At 40.3% G+C, this 19303-nt stretch overlaps 1 protein-coding gene across 1 annotated transcript in view; it reads left to right on the top strand.

The window, feature by feature from the left end:
• Positions 1-19303, top strand: part of CDS1 (CDP-diacylglycerol synthase 1) — a gene marked incomplete at its 5' end in the record, with an annotated part of 62765 nt that overhangs the window by 7964 nt on the left and 35498 nt on the right. The window contains 2 exons of the mRNA XM_081098153.1: positions 11651-11778; positions 17865-17961. Of these exons, the coding sequence (XP_080954279.1) occupies positions 11651-11778; positions 17865-17961 (225 nt within the window). The remainder of the gene's footprint in view (positions 1-11650; positions 11779-17864; positions 17962-19303) is intronic.

The raw sequence follows: 19303 nt of genomic DNA, 5'->3' as shown, positions 1-19303 counted from the left end.
CGGTCTCTATGATGTGCACTGGCCACCGGGGGGCAGACGCTCAACACAGGAGCTGCCCTCCTGGTGGTCAGTGCGCTCCCACAGGGGGAGCGCTGCTCAGCCACAAGCCAGGCTGACTGCTGCAAGCTCAGCAGCAGTGTCAGGAGCCTCTCCCGCCTCCGTGCAGTGCTAAGGATGTCTGACTGCAGCTTAGGTCTGCTTCCTGTGGGGAGAGGACCTAAGCCACCAGTTGGACATCCCCTGAGGGCTCCCAGACTGCTAAAGGGCACATGAATGTCATGCACCAGACCTTTAGTGTTAACATAAATGCAAAATGACAGTAGACAGGTTCAGTTAAGGTAAAGTTGACCTTTGTCAGGGAAATACTGGCCTAGGACCTGACTACCTGCCATGACAAACGTTCAGTTAGGAAGTTTTCATTTCAGACCATCCTATGTGGTTATTGTAAGTCTCTGAGTTTGTAGGGCCCACTTTGCAGCCTCCCTAAGCTTGTCAGGTTTAAGTATGTGGCTCCTTTTTTGTCCATAAAACCAAAGACTTCCTTTCCTAAGTTCACACAGTATTTAGAGCTGGGATTTACCCTAAAATTTCTGACAAAAATGATATATAAGAGGAAGTAGGTATGTGGTACTAAATTTATAAAATTAATTAAAATATTTACTTAGGCACTTTTTTTTTTTTTTAACAGTTACTGTTTTGTGTGATTTTTGAACTATTTTGGCCTTTATGAATTTGGCTAGAAACTTTTAGGTGAATACTTGTAATTCTGTGATTTCAGGCACTCGGATTTAAATCAAACAAAATTGTTTCTAGTATTCCCTTGCTTATTTTATAGTTGGTTAGGAAAATAAATCATTGGGTTTTATTTTATAGCTGCTCACATTTTGATTCCTTTGGTTGGGAGATGTTTCAGAACTTATTAAATGAGAATGATGTCACATTTTGAAGGGACTCCAGAAAAGCAGAGGAACCGATTTCATTAATGACCAATTGGGCTGTTGATCATTCCTGAGGTATGCCACGTTTAGTTATGTTTCTAAATATTGACTTATTTTCTTATCCGCAAGGAGAGGCCAGAGTTACTTTTCACATCATGTCTCTGAATGTTTGCTGAAGACTTTGTGAGAACTATCAAGATTTTAAGCTTTCTTTTCTTTTTTAAAAAATATGTATTTTTATTGAGTTCAGAGAGGGAGACAGAGGGAGAGAGAAAAACATCAATGATGAGAGAGAATCATTGATCAGCTGTCTCCTGCACTCCCCAAACTGGGGATTGAGCCTGCAACCTGGGCATGTACCCTGACCATGAATCAAATTCTGACCTCCTGGTTCTTAGGTTGACGCTCGACCACTGACTGGGCTAAGCTTTCTTGTAAACAGGAAATTGGAGTGCACAGGAAGGGAGAAACAAGAGTCCACTCGAGTGTGAGGAGCTCTCCCCTGTGGAAATTTAAAGCTGCTTTTTGCAAACTTGGTGGCTAGGAAAGCAGTGTTGTACTTCTGCTTCCTGCTATGCCTGCAATCCCCTTTTATTTGCCAGGACCCTGGCCAACTATCTAAGAGCTTTATGAAAGGCTGGGGAAGCCACTCTGACTTCATCATCTGGCTGGCTCAGGTGGGGCTGAGCACCTTGGTGGTTAAGACAGGGCTCACTGCCACCTTTCTGCTCCGAGCATGTTATTTGAAAACAGTGTAGTGCCCTGGGGCAGCAAATGTTTACCACGCCTAGCTGAGTCCTACCATTTTACCTTGAAGTTCAAAAATCGAGATCTAGAAAATAAAACTAGCCTCTTTCAAGGTTTTGGTTTTTATTTTATTTTCACAACACCCTACTGTGTTTTACATGAAATGTTTCTGGGTTGAGGCTTTAAACACCTCTGGGACACCACTCAGGTAGAATTCAGTGTACACCATAGTGGTACTTAAAATAATTTATATTGCTGTTAATATGGAATCAGTACAAAAGGCTCATAATACAAGGAACCCCTTAGGCACCTAGGTCATCAGAGCTTGAATTTTTTAAAATATATTTTTATTGATTTCAGAGAGGAAGGGAGAGAGAGAGAGAGAGAGAGAGAGAGAGAGAGAGAGAGAGAAACATCAATGAGAGGGAGAATATTGATCAGCTGCCTCCCGCATGCCCCCTACTGGCGATTGAGCTCAAAACCCCGGCATATGCTCTGACCTGAAATCAAACCATGACCTCCTGATTCATAGGTGGATGCTCAACCACTGAGCTACACTGGCCAGGGCTCAGGTTGAATTTTATTCTCAAGATTTCTTTCCCCTCTTGATAGGTTTATAACTATTTTATATCCACAAACAGTGTATTGGTAAGCTTTTAATTTTTTCCTGAGCTTTTTACTATAGAAGTTTTTAATAACAGAAAAATTAAAAGGGTAGTACAATGATTATCAGTACATCCAGCACTTAGATTTAACAACTGTGAAGAATTTGCCAAATTTGCTTTACCTTGCCATATATGTATATGCACATATTTTATTGAAGAATCATTTGAAAATAAGTTTCAGACCTCCTAGTCCTTCTCTCCTAATATTAAATGCTGCATCTTAAAGACATTTTCCTATAGAATCACAGTGTCATTATCATATCTAAAAAAAATTAACTGTAACTTTCTTATCTACAAACAATCCATATTCTGATTTTCCCTATTGCTGCCAAAGTGTCTATTAGCGATTCCTTCCTTTCCCCCAAACTAAGATCAGGTCAGAGTCCAGACATTGCAGGTTTGATCATTCTTAGTTCATATACTCGTTTTTCCCTCTGAAGGGGCCCCGCAGAAGAGCAGTAAGCATTATGTCCTTCAGCCCTGAAAAAGGGATGTACCTGTGGAGAGCCAGCTCTAATCTTGATAAAATACAATTTTGGGATGACAGTAATATTTCACAATGGTCTATAACTCTTCAAATTTCTAAGTTCTGTTGTATATCCCATGGATGTTGCCTTCAGAGGTCTTTTTTTCTTCCTTTTTTGGGGGCGGAGGGGTTCTTCCCCCCCCCTTTATTGATTAAGGTATTACATATGTGTCCTTATCCCCCTCTTACCCACCCACCCCCACTCATGCCCTCACCCCCCTGTTGTCTTTGTCCATTAGTTAGGCTTATATGTATGCATACAAGTCCTTTGGTTGATCTCTCCCTCTTACCCCCACACTTCCCTACCTTCCCTCTGAAGATTGAGTCTGATCAATGCTTCTCTGTCTCTGGATCTGTTTTTTTTTCATCAGTTTATGTTGTTCATTATATCCCACAAATGAGTGAGATTATGTGATATTTATCTTTCTCTGATTGGTTTATTTCACTTAACATAATGCTCTCCAATTCCATCCATGCTGTTGCAAATGGTAAGAATTCCTTCACTTTTATAGCAGCATAGTATTCCATTGAGTAGATGTACCACAGTGTTTTAGTCCACTCATCTGCTGATGGGCACTTAGGCTGTTTCCAGATCTTAGCTATGGTGAATTGTGCAGCTATGAACATAGGGGTGCATATATCCTTTCTGATTGGTGTTTTTAGTTTCTTGGGATATATTCCTAGAAGTGGGATCACTGGGTCAAATGGGAGTTCCATTTTTAGTTTTTTTGAGGAAACTCCATACTGTTCTCCACAGTGGCTGCACCAGTCTGCATTCCCACCAGCAGTGCACAAGGGTTCCTTTTTCTCCGCATCCTCGCCAGCACTTGTCATTTGTTGATTTGTTGATGATAGCCATTCTGACAGGTGTAAGATGGTACCACATTGTCGTTTTGATTTGCATCTCTCCGATGATTAGTGACTTTGAGCATGTTTTCATATGTCTCTTGACATTCCTTATGTCCTCTTTGAAAAAGTATCTCTTTAGGTCTATGGCATTTTTATACACCAATAGTGAGCTTACAGAGAGATTAAAAAATCGATCTCATTTACCATCGCACCAAAAAAATTAAGACACCTAGGCATAAACTTAACTAAGGAGGTAAAAGACCTGTACTTGGAAAACTACAGGACACTGAAAAAAGAGATAGAAAGGCATAAACAGATGGAAGAACATACCATGTTCATGAATTGGTAGAATCAGCATCATTAAAATGTCCATACTACTCAAAGCAATCTATAGATTCAGTGCACTCCCCATTAAAATACCAACAGCATATTTCACAGACCTAGAACGAACTCTCCAAAAATTCATCTGGAATTTTTAAAAAAAGACCTTAAATAGCTACAGCAATCCTGAGAAAGAACAAAGTAGGAGGGATCTCACTACCAGATATCAAGCTGTATTACAAAGCCACTGTTCTCAAAGTTGCCTGATACTGGCACAAGAACAGACATATAGACCAATGGAATAGAATAAAGAACCCAGAAATCAACCCAAACCACTATGCTCAATTAATATTAGACAAAGGAGGCAAAAACATACAATTGAGTCAAGATAGTCTCTTTAATAAATGGTATTAGGAAAATTGGACAGATACATGCAAAAAAATGAAACTAGACCACCAACGTACACCATACACAAAAATATACTCAAAATGGATAAAGGACTTAAATGTAAGATGGGAAACCATAAAAATATTAGAGGAATCCACAGGCAGCAAAATCTCAGACATATGCTGAAGCAATATCTTCGCTGATATAGCTCCTAGGGCAGTGGAAACTAAAGAAAAAATAAACAAATGGGACTACATCTGTACAGCAAAAGAAACCATCAACATAACAACAAGAAAGCCCACTGTATGGGAGAACATATTTGTCAATGTTATTTCCAATAAGAGTTTAATCTCCAACATTTACAGGGAACTCATACAACTTAATAAAAGGAAGGTAACCCAATCAAAAAATGGGCAACGGACCTAAATAGATACTTTTCAAAGGAGGACATAAGGAAGGCCAAGAGACATATGAAAACATGCTCAAAGTCACTAATCAACCGTCAGGGATCTTTCTTCCTAATTTGGAATTTAACACTTACAATAATGAAGTCATAAGACATAGTATCGTTTTAATGTATCATAGAATTGTATGTCACTGGAGGAAGATCAGGAGGAGCCCCATGGCCATGTTCCTGTCTTTTTAGCATCCAGTATTTGGAAACACCTCCTTCCTCTTTTCCTGGCCACTGGCTCCTGTCACTGTTCAGGAGTCACCATGAGCTATAAATGACTTACATTCAATTAACCATACACTCTGCAATTTGATATTTTGACATATGTTTACATGTATAAATTCATCACTAAAGATATGGTAATGAACATATCCATCACCACCAAATGTTTGCTGCTCCTGCTCTTTTGCATTTCCCTCCCCACTCCCAGATAACCACCAATCTGCTTTCTGGCTCAAAAGATGAGTTTGTATTTTCTAGAATTTTATAAATTGGAAGACTATTTATATATACTAAACTAGAGGTCTGGTGCACGAAAATTCATGCACTCGGGGTGGGGAGGTGGTCCCTCAGCCCGGCCTGCACCTTCTCACAGTCTGGGATCCCTTGGAGGATTTCTACCTGCCAGCTTAAGCCACAGTCGGACATCCTTAGCACTGCTGAGGAGGCAGGAGAGTCCATTAGGGTCAATTTGCATATTACCCTTTTATTTTTAGGATTATTTATAGGATAGGACAGTGATGGCGAACCTATGACACACGTGTCAGAGGTGACACGCGAACTCATTTTTTTGGTTGATTTTTGTTAAATGGCATTTAAATATATAAAATAAATATCAAAAATATAAGTCTTTGTTTTACTGTGGTTGCAAAGATCAAAAAATTTCTATATGTGACACGGCACCAGAGTTAAGTTAGGGTTTTTCAAAATGCTGACACGCCGAGCTCAAAAGGTTTGCCATCACTGGGATAGGATGTACATTTTGTCTGACTTCATTTTACTCAGCATAATTATTTTGACATCCATCTATATTGTTAGGTGCATCAGTAGTTCACTCATTTTTATTGTTGGGTAGTATTCCATTGTACGCATGTAGCCCAGTTTGTTTTGTTCCTTGTTGAACATTTGAGTGGTTTCAAGTTTGAAACTATTACAAGTAAAGCTGCCATGAACCTTTGTGTACAGTCTTTGTGTGCATATATACTTTTATTACTCTTGGACAAATACTAAGGAGTGGAATGAATGGGTCATGTGGTGGATATGTGTTTAACTTTCTGAGAAACTGACAAACTGTTTTCCAAAGTGGTTGTACCATTTTACATTCCCACCAGCAGTGTGAGAGTTCCAGTGTCTCTGAATCTTCTGCAACACTTGGTATGTTCAGTTTTTATAATTTAGCCATGCTACTAGATGTGTGGTAGTATCTTTTTTGTTTTATTTTTTCTTTATTGTTTAAGATATTACATATGTGTCCTTCTCCCCCCATTTTGCATTTCCCTGATAACTAATGACATTAAACATTTTTTCATGTGCTTATTTGCCAAATGTGTATTGCCTTTCTTGAAATGTTTGTTCAAATATTTTGCCCTTGTATTTTAATTGAATTGTTTTCTTATTGAATTTTAGAGTTCTTTATGTATTCTGGAGGCAAAAATTTTATTTGATATGTGTTTTGCAAATATCTTTTCCCAGTCTATGGGCTCATTTTTCTCATTCTCTTAACAGTGTTTTTTAAAGACCAGAAGACTTAATTTTGATGATCTGCTTATTAATTTTTTTGTTTCATGTTATTTTATTTAAGAAATCTTTGCCTAATCCAAGATCACAGAGATTTTATGGAAGTTTTACTATTTTATATAAAGGCCTGTGATCTATTTTGAATTAATTTTTGTAATTGGTGTGAGGTATGGATCAAAATTCTTTCTCTCCTGTTTTTCTTTCCCCCCTCATATGGATATCCAATTGTTTCAGCATAGTCTGTTGAATTACCCTTTCAACGTTGTTGAAGATCAGTGATCCATATTTGTGTGGGTTTCTTCCTGGACTCTAGTCTGTTTTCCATTGATCTTTATTTTTTCTTTTATGCTAATATCACAGCTTGATTACAGGTAGTGTAAGTTCTTCAATTTTGATCTTTTTTCAGACTGTTTCAGCTCTTGTAGGTTCTTTGCATTTTCATATAAATTTTAGAACCAGTGTGTGCAGTTCTACAAAAATTAAAAAAAAAGCACCTGTTGAGATGTTTATTGGGACTGCACTGAATCTGTACATCAATTTGGGAGAGAATTGTCACTTTAATTATGCTCCTGTATGATTTCAACTTCCAGCTACATTGCTTAGAGCTGTGTAAACTTGGACACTTAATCTTTCAGAGCCTCAGTTTTTTTAAAATATATATTTTTATTGATTTCATAGAGGAAGAGAGGGAGAGAGAGCTAGAAACATCAATGAGAGAGAATCATCAGTCCGCTGCACGCCCCACACTGGGGATGAAGCCCACAACCCAGGCATATGCCCTGACTGGGAATCCAACCACAACCTCCTGATTCATAGGTTGATGCTCAACCACTGAGCCACACCAGCTGGGCAAGCCTCAATTTTTTTTAACTATAAAATAGAGGTGATTGTTTACCTACCTCTAGGGTAATGTGAGGAATAAGTAAATCAATATTTGTTAAGTGCTTTTGCTCTTATTTCCTAATTACTTTTCCTTAGGAATTGGATTTACAGGGTAAATGAAGAACCTGTTATTTCTTCAACTTCCATCCCTCATTTACCAGACATACTTTCATTATAATTTTATATTTTGAAAAGTCAGTAAGTCCTCATTACAGATACGTGGAACTGAGATCCCAAGCCAAGCACTTGGTCAAGACTATTCATCTAGCAAGAACGAAGAGAACTTCTAATTTTAATCCTAAATGTTAGCATGAGTTGACAGGCTCAATTCATTCGTCACCTATTGTGTATTACCTAATAAATGCCAGCCACCCACTGTATAAGCCCTCTGCTGGCCTTTTGGGATTCAGAGTGAGGCCAGTGGATGGTATTTCCTCTTCTCACAAAGCTTGGGGACTACTGGAAAATATAGACAAGCAAACATACACTTTTAGTATAGAGTAATGGGTAAACATAAGGGAAATTGTGGAAACACAGTTGAAGAGCAGCTAACTCGGAGCTGGGGGTCCGGGAAGACATTTGTCAAGGATGTGACCTTGAAACCAAGGTCAGAGGATGAGTGGGCAGTAGCCATGTTTTAGGAATGTGGAAGGGAGGATTTGGACCAGGATGTGGGCAATAGAGAAAATGCACAGTTTGTATTTTATAGATGGAACAAATATCTGGATAAGAGAGAGAACAGTATGGTGTGAAAACTGGGGAGTCATCAAAGAGGGGTGCCATTGTGAACAACAGTAAAAACAATGTCAGGTGGTTTGATTGTATCCTCTGGTTTTAGGTTGGGGAGTGTTAAGATTCAATGTGCAGTTTAGAAAGATTCCATTTATATTGAAAATAAAGTAAAGAGGGTAGGGGGATGAGGTATTGAGGTACCAGAGAGAGGTCCTGAGGTACCAGATGCTCAGGAAGAGTAGCCATGGGTGGGGATGGACATGGGAGAAAGAGTAATGACAGGCCCGGTGCTACTTGGATGTGTTTTGGCAGAAGGAGATGGAATTGTTAAGTTGATAGCCAGGTGCCTGACCTGAGTTAATTGGTTAACTGTTTGGTGGTGGTGTCTTCCTGAGAAGGAAATGTAGAAGGGCAGCAGGTTTGGTGTGGAAAAAAGAGAGGTCAGTTTGCTTATGTGAATTTCAGGTGATGCTAGTGGAAAAACCCACCTGGAGATTGTGTGTTGGGAGCTAGAGACCCAGTTTATGGGGAGTCTTGAGTGTAGAGCAGTGGTTCTCAACCTTGGCTGCACCTTAGAATCACCTGGGAATCTTTTTAAAATCCTGATTTCTGGGCCTCATCCTCCGGAAATTCTGTTTCTTTGTTACTAATGTTGTGGCCCCACCCCATAACAAAGAAACAGAATTTCCAGAGGATGAGGCCCAGAAATCAGGATTTAAAAAAGATCCCCAGGTGATTCTAATGTGCAGCCAAGGTTGAGAACCACTGGTGTAGCAAAAGATGGGAAGCTAAGAGGGTACATCACCTGGTGGGTAGTGGGAGAACACAGGCTTTAGATGGAAAGGGGCCCTAGCCAGTTTTGCTAAGGGGAGAGAATGTCAGCCTATGGACTGAAGGGTCCTGGGTTCGATTCTGGTCAAGGGCACGTGCCCAAGTTGCGGGCTTGATCCCCAGTAGGGGGCGTGCAGGAGGCAGCCAATCAATGATTCTCTCTCATCATTCATGTTTCTATCTCTCTCTTCTTCTCTGAAATCAATAAAAAATATTTTTAAAAAGATAGAAAGGGGAGGATTATTGTCTTTAAATTTGGGACTTGAGAAAAAACTCCTAACTTGGTGTTCTTGAGCATGTTAAGTTTCGCATGCGTTCAGCATGCATTAAAGTGCTGCTTCCTTCTTCCCGTTACCTCAATCACACTCTTGTTTTCCTTGTCAAGTCTGGCATCTGTAACAGGATCCAAACAAGAAATGCAGAAACATTAGAGTCTCTGCTTCTAATTCCCAGAGTTGAGTAAAATTGCTCGAAAAGGCCACTACTTAAGCATTATCTTTTATTCTTTAGTTATGAGCACGAAATGGAGAAGCCTGGTTAAATCTTCAGTTTTTCACTTTGTGTCCCTCCAGTTATATGAAATAGAACCCAGAAGCTTAAATAATAAAAGTAAAAACAGGGCAGCTTTCTTGAGGGTGTGGAGAGGAGAGCCTTGACATATCACCATCATTGACAAGTGGACTCAAGTGGCTTGCTGAAAGGGTTGGTGTTTCCACAGTTTGAATGATGGCCCAGTGCTTGTATTTTAGGAGGAAAACGAAGGCTGAGCTTTTTTAAGGGGTAAGTGATTTGCCCTTTGCCACTCTGCTGGGTAGAGAACAGGTGGCCTCAGTACTGGCAACCCTTGGTTCCTAGTCTAGTGCTTTTTCTGCCACATGGTGGTGGTAGCCTTATGGGGGTATTTCCATTAGTCACCATCTCCACTACCACTCACACCACCCCTGCAGCACTGTGGGTAGCAGGGAAAAGACCAAAAAAAAAAAAAGAGATGTGCTTCATTGTTGTAGATGTCAAAGACCTGCTGGCATGCCAGGCCCGCAGCAGGTTCCCTGACATTTTCAGGGAACGCTTTGTGTGGCGGTTTATTAAGTCAACATCTCTTTCTGTTTAAGCTGCCTTAGGGCCAACTGGCTCTGTGTCACAGTAGGAATTTGATATGTCTGTTTCATTTGTCATCTTTGGTATAACATCATTTAATTTCATAATTGTATGGTAAGAACGTTATCGTTAGTAAGCAAAAATTTATTATTACTTCATGAAAACTGAAAATAGTCCCCCAAGGCTAATATATTATTTGGTAAGTCACTTAAGGAGGAATTGGAAGACTTGCTTCAATCATAGCAATAGCTCTCTTCTTTGACTTCAGTAAGTCCTTGGCATTATATTAAAAGCTTCCATTCTACAGGTAAAGAAAATGTCTGAAGGGGTGATGCCATCTGCTGAGACTGGCGCTAATAAGGGCTGTTTGGTCTGAGATTCCTGAATGTTCTGCATTCCCAGGCACTTTCATTCCTAGGATCACTCCTGGCCCAGTGTTCTGCTCAGTGCTCCATCTGCTTGTACTCACCTCCTGCGAATCCTCTCGTTCTTCTCCTTCAGTTGAGCCCTGTTGCCCCAGTCCCCCTCTGTAAACCACCTTCCCAAAGTGTAGGCATGTGTAGCATTCTTTACTGAAGGTTGCTTGGGTTGGGGTGTAGGAGAGGGGAGGATGCAGGAGTGGAGACTGTTACATGACAGCATAGCAAACAACTGTAAAACCAAGTATATATACTTTATCCTATCTAATAAAGAGGTAATATGCAAAGTGACCATCACTCCAACACACAAGATGGCCGGCAGGGGAGGGCAGTTGTGGGCGATCAGGACAGCAGGGGAGGGCAGTTGAGAGGGACCAGGCCTGTAGGGGAGGGCAGTTAGGGGTGACCAGGCCAGCAGGGGAGGGCAGTTAGGGGAAATCGGGCCAGCAGGGGAGCAGTTAGGCATCGATCATGCTGGCAGGGGAGTGGTTAGGGGGTGATCAGGCTGGCAGGCAGAAGTGGTTAGGGGCAATCAGGCAGGCAAGTGGTTGGGATCCAGCAGTCCTGGATTGTGAGAGGGATGTCCCAGATTGGAGAGGGTGCAGGCTGGGCTAAGGGACACACATCCCCACCCCCATGCACGAATTTCATGCACCAGGCCTCTAGTAGATATATAATGCCGTGCCAGTGTCAGATATTACTCTCATTGTTGCTTTGATTGTAATCAATAAAAACTTATCGGAATCTATCTGGAATAACACTGTGTTCTCCCAGTTAAGTATCAAAAGAATAAATATTTAATTCTTGTGGTAAATGTATGTTTTAGGAAATATAGGAGTTTCTTTTTGTCTTCTGTTTACATGAGTCCTTTACATTGATAGATTTTAGCACAGATAATAACAAGGAAGTACAAGAGAGCTTGGATAGTCAAGGTAAGTTAATAGTTGTTTCTTTGTTTCAAGTTATATAACTGAGATTTGACACACAAGAGCAATAAATAATTAGCAAGTGTGTGCTTTTTTTTCCTATTTAACAAAGTGATCTTCTTTTCTCTTTAATTTTAGGAAACAGATATCGATGACAGATATGGAGATTTGGATTCCAGAACAGATTCTGATATTCCAGAAATTCCACCATCCTCAGATAGAACCCCTGAGATCCTCAAGAAAGCTCTCTCTGGTTTATCTTCAAGGTATGATTGGATGGGTGCACAAGATAAGTTGTGGGGTTATCCTGGCCCATGTAGTACTATTTTCACTATTTCTAAGCTTTGGAGCTCTAAGAGAGAAGGCTTATACTTTTTCATTGTTGGTCAAGCACACATGGTACTAGATGCTTAATGTTCATTCTTCATTTAATACTTAAGATCTTGAGTTACTAGAGGCCCAATGCACAAAAATTTGTGCAAGAGTAGGTCTTCCTTCCCCCGGCTGCCGGAACTGGCTTCCCTCCGAGATCCGGGACCTGGGCCACAGGCAGCCACCCAGGACCCCAGCCAGCTTCCCCCAGGCTGCCCACAGGCACCCAGGACTCTGGCTGGCTTCCCTTTGGCACCAGCTTTGTCAGGAAGGACATCTGGAATGATGTCCGGAAGACGTCCAGTCTAATGAGCATATTACCCTTTTATTAATATAGATGAGAAAACCAAATCTGAGAGGTCACCTGGTGAAGGTTACAGAGCTATGAAGATGCGGACCTGGGATTTTTACCCCAGTTGGTCAGATTTCTGAAGCCGGTGACCTATTTACTGCATCAGGCCGCCTTTTCTGGTGTGGGAACATTTAATAAAGAAAATTGTATATTCTTTGTTTCCTGTTCTTCAAGTACCAGAGGGACATAGCTCATTTTTTAAACTGAGTTTTAAATTATTGTCAATATTTTTATTGATTTCAGAGAGAAAGGGAGAGAGCGATAGGAACATCAATGATGAGAGAGAATCATTGATTGGCAACCTTTTACCATTTTATATTTGTACTATATTTTAAAATGTGTAATCACCAACAAATTTTACCTAATTTTGTATTGTCTTCCTTTGTATGCTTTAGTAATATGACTTATAAAATTTATAAAAGCAAAGTAAATATAAGCTTTTCTTTAGATTAATATGTGAAATCTTAAGTGTTGGCATGGAACAGTTTTTCCATGTTTTTGACTGTGACATACAATAAGAGATACATTTTACTTCACATCCCAAGAGACATGCAAATGTATATTTTAACTGCTACAAAAATGTTATGAAACAATTTTTATCATTATTGTGTGACGTCCCCTCTTTTCTGTTTGATACTATTCTGTTATTGAACAAAATATTTTGGCTGTAACTTACTAAATTGATTTTACCAGTCATGGGTTATAACAACAACAAAAAAATGGTTTAGTCATATCTAGTTAATGTAATATGAGTTTTTATGTTTTTAGTTTCTAGGCTATAACCATATTAGAATAAATTGTTTCAAAGAAAAGTTTTCATAATTATTTTAACTAATAGAACAAATTTTTGCTGTTATTTGAAGCAGGATTATTATTTTAATAGTCTTGATCCCAGTTATTTTCACGACCTAATTGACAGATGTACCTTTGCTTTAAAACCTTAGCAGGTCTATCTCAGATTTGGAAACTTATATTGATTTATATAAGAATGATGCTAGATTCCTATGTGTCAATAATAATTTCTTAACAATTAAGGTTCTCCCCTCCCCCCATGTAAAGCAACAATAGCAAGTAATATCAGCTGATATTTATTGAGAATATACTGTATACATGTATTGACTAGCTTATTGTCAACCTATAACACAGGTACACTTATATACCTATTTTATAAATGAGGAAACTGAGGCACGGAAATTTTATATATCAAGGGTCATGTGACTAGTAAGCAATAGAACCACATTCTGAACCTTGGCATTGTGCTCTATTTATAAAAGAATTGTTTAATTTTTTTAATTTTTTAAAAAATATTTTTATTGATTTCAGAGAGAAAGGGAGAGAGCGATAGAAACATCAATGATGAGAGAGAATCATTGATTGGCTGCCTCCTGCACGCCCCCTACTGGGGATCGAACCTGCAACCCCGGGCATGTACCCTTGACCAGAATCAAACCCAGGACCCTTCGGTCCACAGGCTGATGCTCTATCCACTGAGCCAAACCAGCAGGTCAAGAATTGGGTTTTTTTAAATGAACAGTAGAGGATATGTGACCAGTTTCAATCGTCTCATGAAACTTCACTATAAAAGTTACATGAATGTTTCAAAATCTATCTTATTCAGTTTAGCCTCTATACTACCCCAAATAGTCTGTGTTACAATGATTTAGAAGTGGTGGATGCATAGGATTAAAAAACTAGTTACATAAGAAATTGTCATGAATTGCAGGGAAACACCCTATTATCCTCCCACCAAGACATTGATATTTGCAGTATTGTGGTGTTTACGCTGAAGCTTTTTTCTCTTGTACATATTGTGTGTGTGTGTGTGTGGTGTAAAAAAAGCATTGTACTATTTTCTGCTTGTCTGTTTTCATTTTCATTCTGTAGTATTAGGAACAAATATCCTTAACTATACATAGATATTTTAAGTGGCTGCACGATATATTCCTTTGCATGACTGTAGTTTAACTAAAGAACTGTTCTTGGGCATTTAGCTGATTTCTAAATTCTCATGCTCAAAAACAGCTCTGCATTAAACGTTTTTCTCTAGAGATAACTTTTATTTAGCAACCATAATTATTTTCGTAGGATAAAATCTTAAAAGTGAAATTGTTCACTTTTGAGGCTTTAATCTACAATGTCAAAAAGTCTTAAGTTGTTGAAATTGGAAGGAGCCTGAAAGATCTTCGGTCACTTGGCAAGTTGTCCCAGTCTGTTTTTTCACCTGTGTCTGAGCATTCATGAGCCACTTAGTCTGGCTTTGTCCTTACTGAAGCTCTTCCTCAGCTATGAGTCTGGCTTAGCAGGTTTCATCCAGAGCAGTGCCCTGGATTTTGCCCCCACCTCCCCAGCAGACGTTTGGCAATGTCTGGAGACCTTTTTGGTTGTCACAATGAGAGACGGCTCTTCTAGCACCAATGGGTAGAGGCTAAGGAGGATGCTAAACACCCTACAGTACACAGAACAGTGCTTCACAATAAAGAATTATCTGGCACAAAACAGTAACGGTTCTGAGGCTGAGAAGCCCAGGACACATCCAGGTATAGCAGTAATGCCATCTTCTTTCTTCTCTTCCCTCCCTCCCTCCCTCCCTCCCTCCCTCCCTCCCTCCCTCCCTCTTTCCCTCTTTCCCTCTTTCCCTCTCTCCCTCTCTCCCTCTCTCCCTGTCTCCCTCCCTCCCTCCCTCCCTCTCTTCCTCCCTCCCTCCCTCCCTCCCTCCCTCCCTCTCTCCCTCTCTCCCTCTCTCCTTCTCTTCCTCTCTTCCTTTTTTCCTTCTTTCCTTTCTTGAACCTATATACTTCCTGTGCACGTTCTCCAAACACTGGTAGATGGAAATTCTCAAAATTCCCCCTCTTTGCCACCAAGTTTTGTTTATTTTTTATTTTTAAAAACATTTGATTGATTGATTGATTGTAAAGAGAGAGGGAGAGAAACATGGACTTGTTGTTGCACCCATCTATGCATTCATTGGTTGATTCTTGTATGTGCCCGGACCTGGGATCGAACCGGATACTTTGGCATATGAAGTTGATGCTCTGATCACCTGCGCTACCCGGTCAGGGCCCGTTCTTGCTTATTTTTGAGGAGTGCCTCTGTGTTCCAGTTCTTGGCTCAGGTGAGCTGTCTTGTCAAACCAGGTTCTGGATGACTCATGTTGCTTTTGGCACTAGTTTTCTTGCTTTCTTTTCTTTTTTTAAACCTTGTCATTACTTTTGAAATAAAAGCCACATAATAGTGGTAGTAATAGTAATTAATTGTACATATTCAAATAGATTTGAGCAATGTGTGTGTAACCACTTTAATCATTTTTAAGGATATGCTTAATTACATACTTTTTTGAAAATCTCATTTCTGGCTCAGATAGGTCCTCAAGACATGAAACTTGAATGCACTTCTCCTCTACTGATCCTCAGCTCCTTTTTCCAAAACAATCTGTGAGGTGATGACTTGGACTAAAAACTAAGGCATTCTCTAATGTGATCCTGGAAGTGTGGTAAAGGAACTGGAGAATTTTGAATTCAGAACCAGACTGTCCTCTAGGTTTTTAGTAACAGTGATTTTCTATTCTTTCTATTCTTTCTTTTTTTGCATATTATGCTCTGCTTTAAGTTCAGTGCTTCTCTCCAGAAAGATGACTTTTGGTTACTGTCTCAGTATGTGCTTAACTTTGTATTAGGTATTCTTGGGGAATTTGGGGAGTCAGTTAAGTTAAAATAAATAAGGGAAGTAAGTCTTTAATTTTATTGGAGTGGGAGAATTTTTCTCAGATGGGGAAATACCTACATAAAAGACAACCACACAGTATATGTTCCTTGAGGACCCAGGTTTTGAGTGGCCATGGATATTTGGGGTGATATGAAGACAGTAAGTTTCCTGTTTAAATCTCTGGTTCTCAGCAGCTACCATTCTCTGAAGTTCAAAGCCAGGCATCTAACAGAGGTACACATGGACAGGAGAAACATCTACCCTGGGGCTGATTGCTAACCCTTACGTAGTATCCACCTGACTAGAGAGGTTCTAGGTAATTCTGAGTCAGGATCAGCTATTAAGAAGGGCTAAGAGCACGTCTAGGTTTCATGCAAGCAGGTCAGGGTTACTATCAGGAGACTGCCTTATGTCCTTTATTTACCTCTGACCAGCTCTGTGACCTAGCCCGGTTCTCTAATCCATTCATTAGCCCATAGGGGGCTATATCTCTAAAACTAAATGGAACCTTTCATCTATACCATTTTTGACTCTATACTCATTTCAGTTCAGCCCCAAAGCTTACAGTCTGTGAGAAATGTATGTGTCTACATAGTTGGTTGAACAGTAGAGGAAAATAAAGTCAGCTAAGAACAATTTGACCACTTCATGAAAAATCTTGGAAGCTAGATGAAAGAGTTTGGATTTAATGTTGGTATTTTAGATCTTGAGTGCAGAAATGACGTGATAAAAGAGATATTTAAGAAGTATCTGGACTATATAGGAGGGTGATTAGAAGCAGGGAATGTAATCAATATTTAATAAACAGATGAAATTGGCAATTGTTTCTTTTATGGGAAGGAGACTAAAAGCCTTGCTTAGATATTGTACATATATGTTGTCATACTTTAAGTTGAATCCAAATCTCTTGTAACATAATTTAAATGCTATCATTCGAATCAATAGAAATCAGAAGTCTTAAAGAAAAAACTACTGTGTGTATTATGTAAAATGCGTGTAGAACGAATAAAGCAGGGCAGCAATTATAGATTCAGAATCATCATCCGTACACAGGTGTGATTAGAGTCATTTTACTCGTGTCAAAAAGCAGCTGCCGACATTTCTCATGACATGGCCACATAGAGAGTGACAGTATTTGTAAGGTGCACTGAGGATGAAGTGGGAGGCTCTTAAGGGTGAGGGGACCCAGACCCTGACTAACAGCTGCCCGGGGATTGAGGGAGATCAGTTCTCAGCAACGAGCTGGTGTGCCAGCAGGGATGCTATGCTGTAAGGCACAAGCAAAGGCCCAAATAAGAAAATGCTTTTCTACTAAGGGCCCTGGCCCTAACCAGGGAGAGCAGGCTGCACACTGAGCGATAGAAGGACGCGACGTTCAGTTTGGCCTTGTCCTCTGCGGCCGACCTCCTCGCCGGCACCTTCTTCCCTTCACTGACATTGCTGTGCTCTTCAGTTTCAGTTCTGCATCAGCCTCTCTTTCCTCTTCCTCATCGGAAGGTCACGCACTCTGTCTGAACCACCTTGAAATCAATTTATTTTTATCGAGTACCCCCAAGGATTGGTCATCGTTTCGGAGGACTTTTGCACCTGGCTCCTTCTTCCCTTTGGAGTGACCCTGGGAGATGTGCACACGTCCATGTTAATCACCTCCCTGCTTAGTCTCATGATTCATCCTCATTCATAACAAAAAGCAGGCTTTTTCTGTGGCTAACATAACCTTTACATTTAATTTAGCTCTTCCGTGAGTGAACAAACGCTCTTCGGTTGGTTGGCTTTTGGTTGTTTTGTTTTGTTTTATTAGAAGGATTCTTTAGGTATAATTAGGGAAAATCCTTAAGTCTGGTAACTCAATACTGAAACCACCCACACAAGAAAAATACTGTAAGAACACATGAAGTGCTAACTTTATAAACGTTTTCTTTGCAGGTGGAAAAACTGGTGGATTCGTGGAATTCTTACTCTAACGATGATTTCCTTGTTTTTCCTGATCATCTATATGGGATCTTTTATGCTGATGCTTCTTGTGAGTATTTACACTTCCCTAAGGTGCTCTTGATTTTTTTTTTTTTTTCAGCACTGGTGTGATTGCAGTAATTTGAGTATGTCATGACCAAGGAGGCAATGTAAGACTTGGTAACAGCAAATTTAGTTCCGTTAAGCATCAAGGCTAATCTTTTCTGTTTGCAAAAGGGCCTTTGAATGTGTTCATTCAGCAGAGACCAAGTATATACAGTCTATTCATGTCTTTTTGTCAAGATAAAACAGAAACACACACATATACATGACTTCAACATATAGGATTGTTAGCTAGATCCCTAACTTCGAGGAACTTAATCAAATGGCAGAGGCACATAAGTAACACTATGAGTAAATAGGATAGTCATTAAGTGGGGTCAGCCCCATGGTAGAACTTGTTGGGAGAGCACAGTAAAAAAAGTGCCTGCAACAGCCTGAGACAGAGATGAAGGAAGACTCTCAGAAGAGGTGATGCCACAGCTAGTCCCGAAAGAGGGACAGGCCAAGGGGAGGCATTCCAAGGTGGGGACATCGTGAGCAAGGCGTGGAGGTAACCTGTGGAGGGAATCTAGGGAGGAGACCAGAGGGGTGAGTGAGCGCTGTTCTGGGTGTGGGGACTTTGTCATGTATGAGCAGCCCAACAAGTCCTGAAGCCCAACAAGTATTTTAAGCTTTTCATTCATTTAGCAGATGGTCCCAGGATGCCTGCCATGTGCCAGGCATTATGCTAGTTCTGGGCTCTGGTACAGTGGCGCTGAGAAAAACACACCTGTCTGTGCCATCATGGAGCTTAAGATCTACACTTTGAAGAATTGATCAGAAATACAACTAAAAACTGCAATAGCATTTAATTAAAAAAAAGAAAAAAGGATGCTATGAGAGCAGAGGGGCAACTGGAAGGCTTCTCCAAAGCCTGTGCCCAGCATAAGTGCTCCGTCTGAAGGCTGAGGAGGAGGAGGAGTTGGCGCGGTGAGAGAGGGAGCGTGGGGGAAGGAGGGCCACTGCAGAGACTCCTGGACGTAAAGGCCGTGGCATCTAAAGAAGCATGAAGCGTTTGGAGCAAAGTGGTGGGAGTGAGAAGGAGAGTGCGTTTGTTCAATAGATTTGTCACTTTATGCCGAGTGTGACTTAGCAGGGAGCAGTGAGAGCCAGCTCTCGGGGATCTGCAGCGTCTCTTTTATTATTTCTTTTTCTTCATCCCATATCGGTTAGTTTAGCCTCTTCTTCTGTACTCACCTTCCTGCTCCTTGCCCACTTAGAATTCTGTTCACCTGTCTCACCTGTCTTCTCCTTCCATGCTAGTCCTATTCAGAGCACTAAGCTAGGAACAATATGAGATGGCTTTCCTT

The sequence above is a fragment of the Myotis nattereri genome, assembly GCF_964212035.1.
Source record: "Myotis nattereri genome assembly, chromosome: 1".
NCBI lineage: Eukaryota > Metazoa > Chordata > Mammalia > Chiroptera > Vespertilionidae > Myotis > Myotis nattereri.
This window is presented reverse-complemented; position numbering and strand designations above follow the sequence as displayed.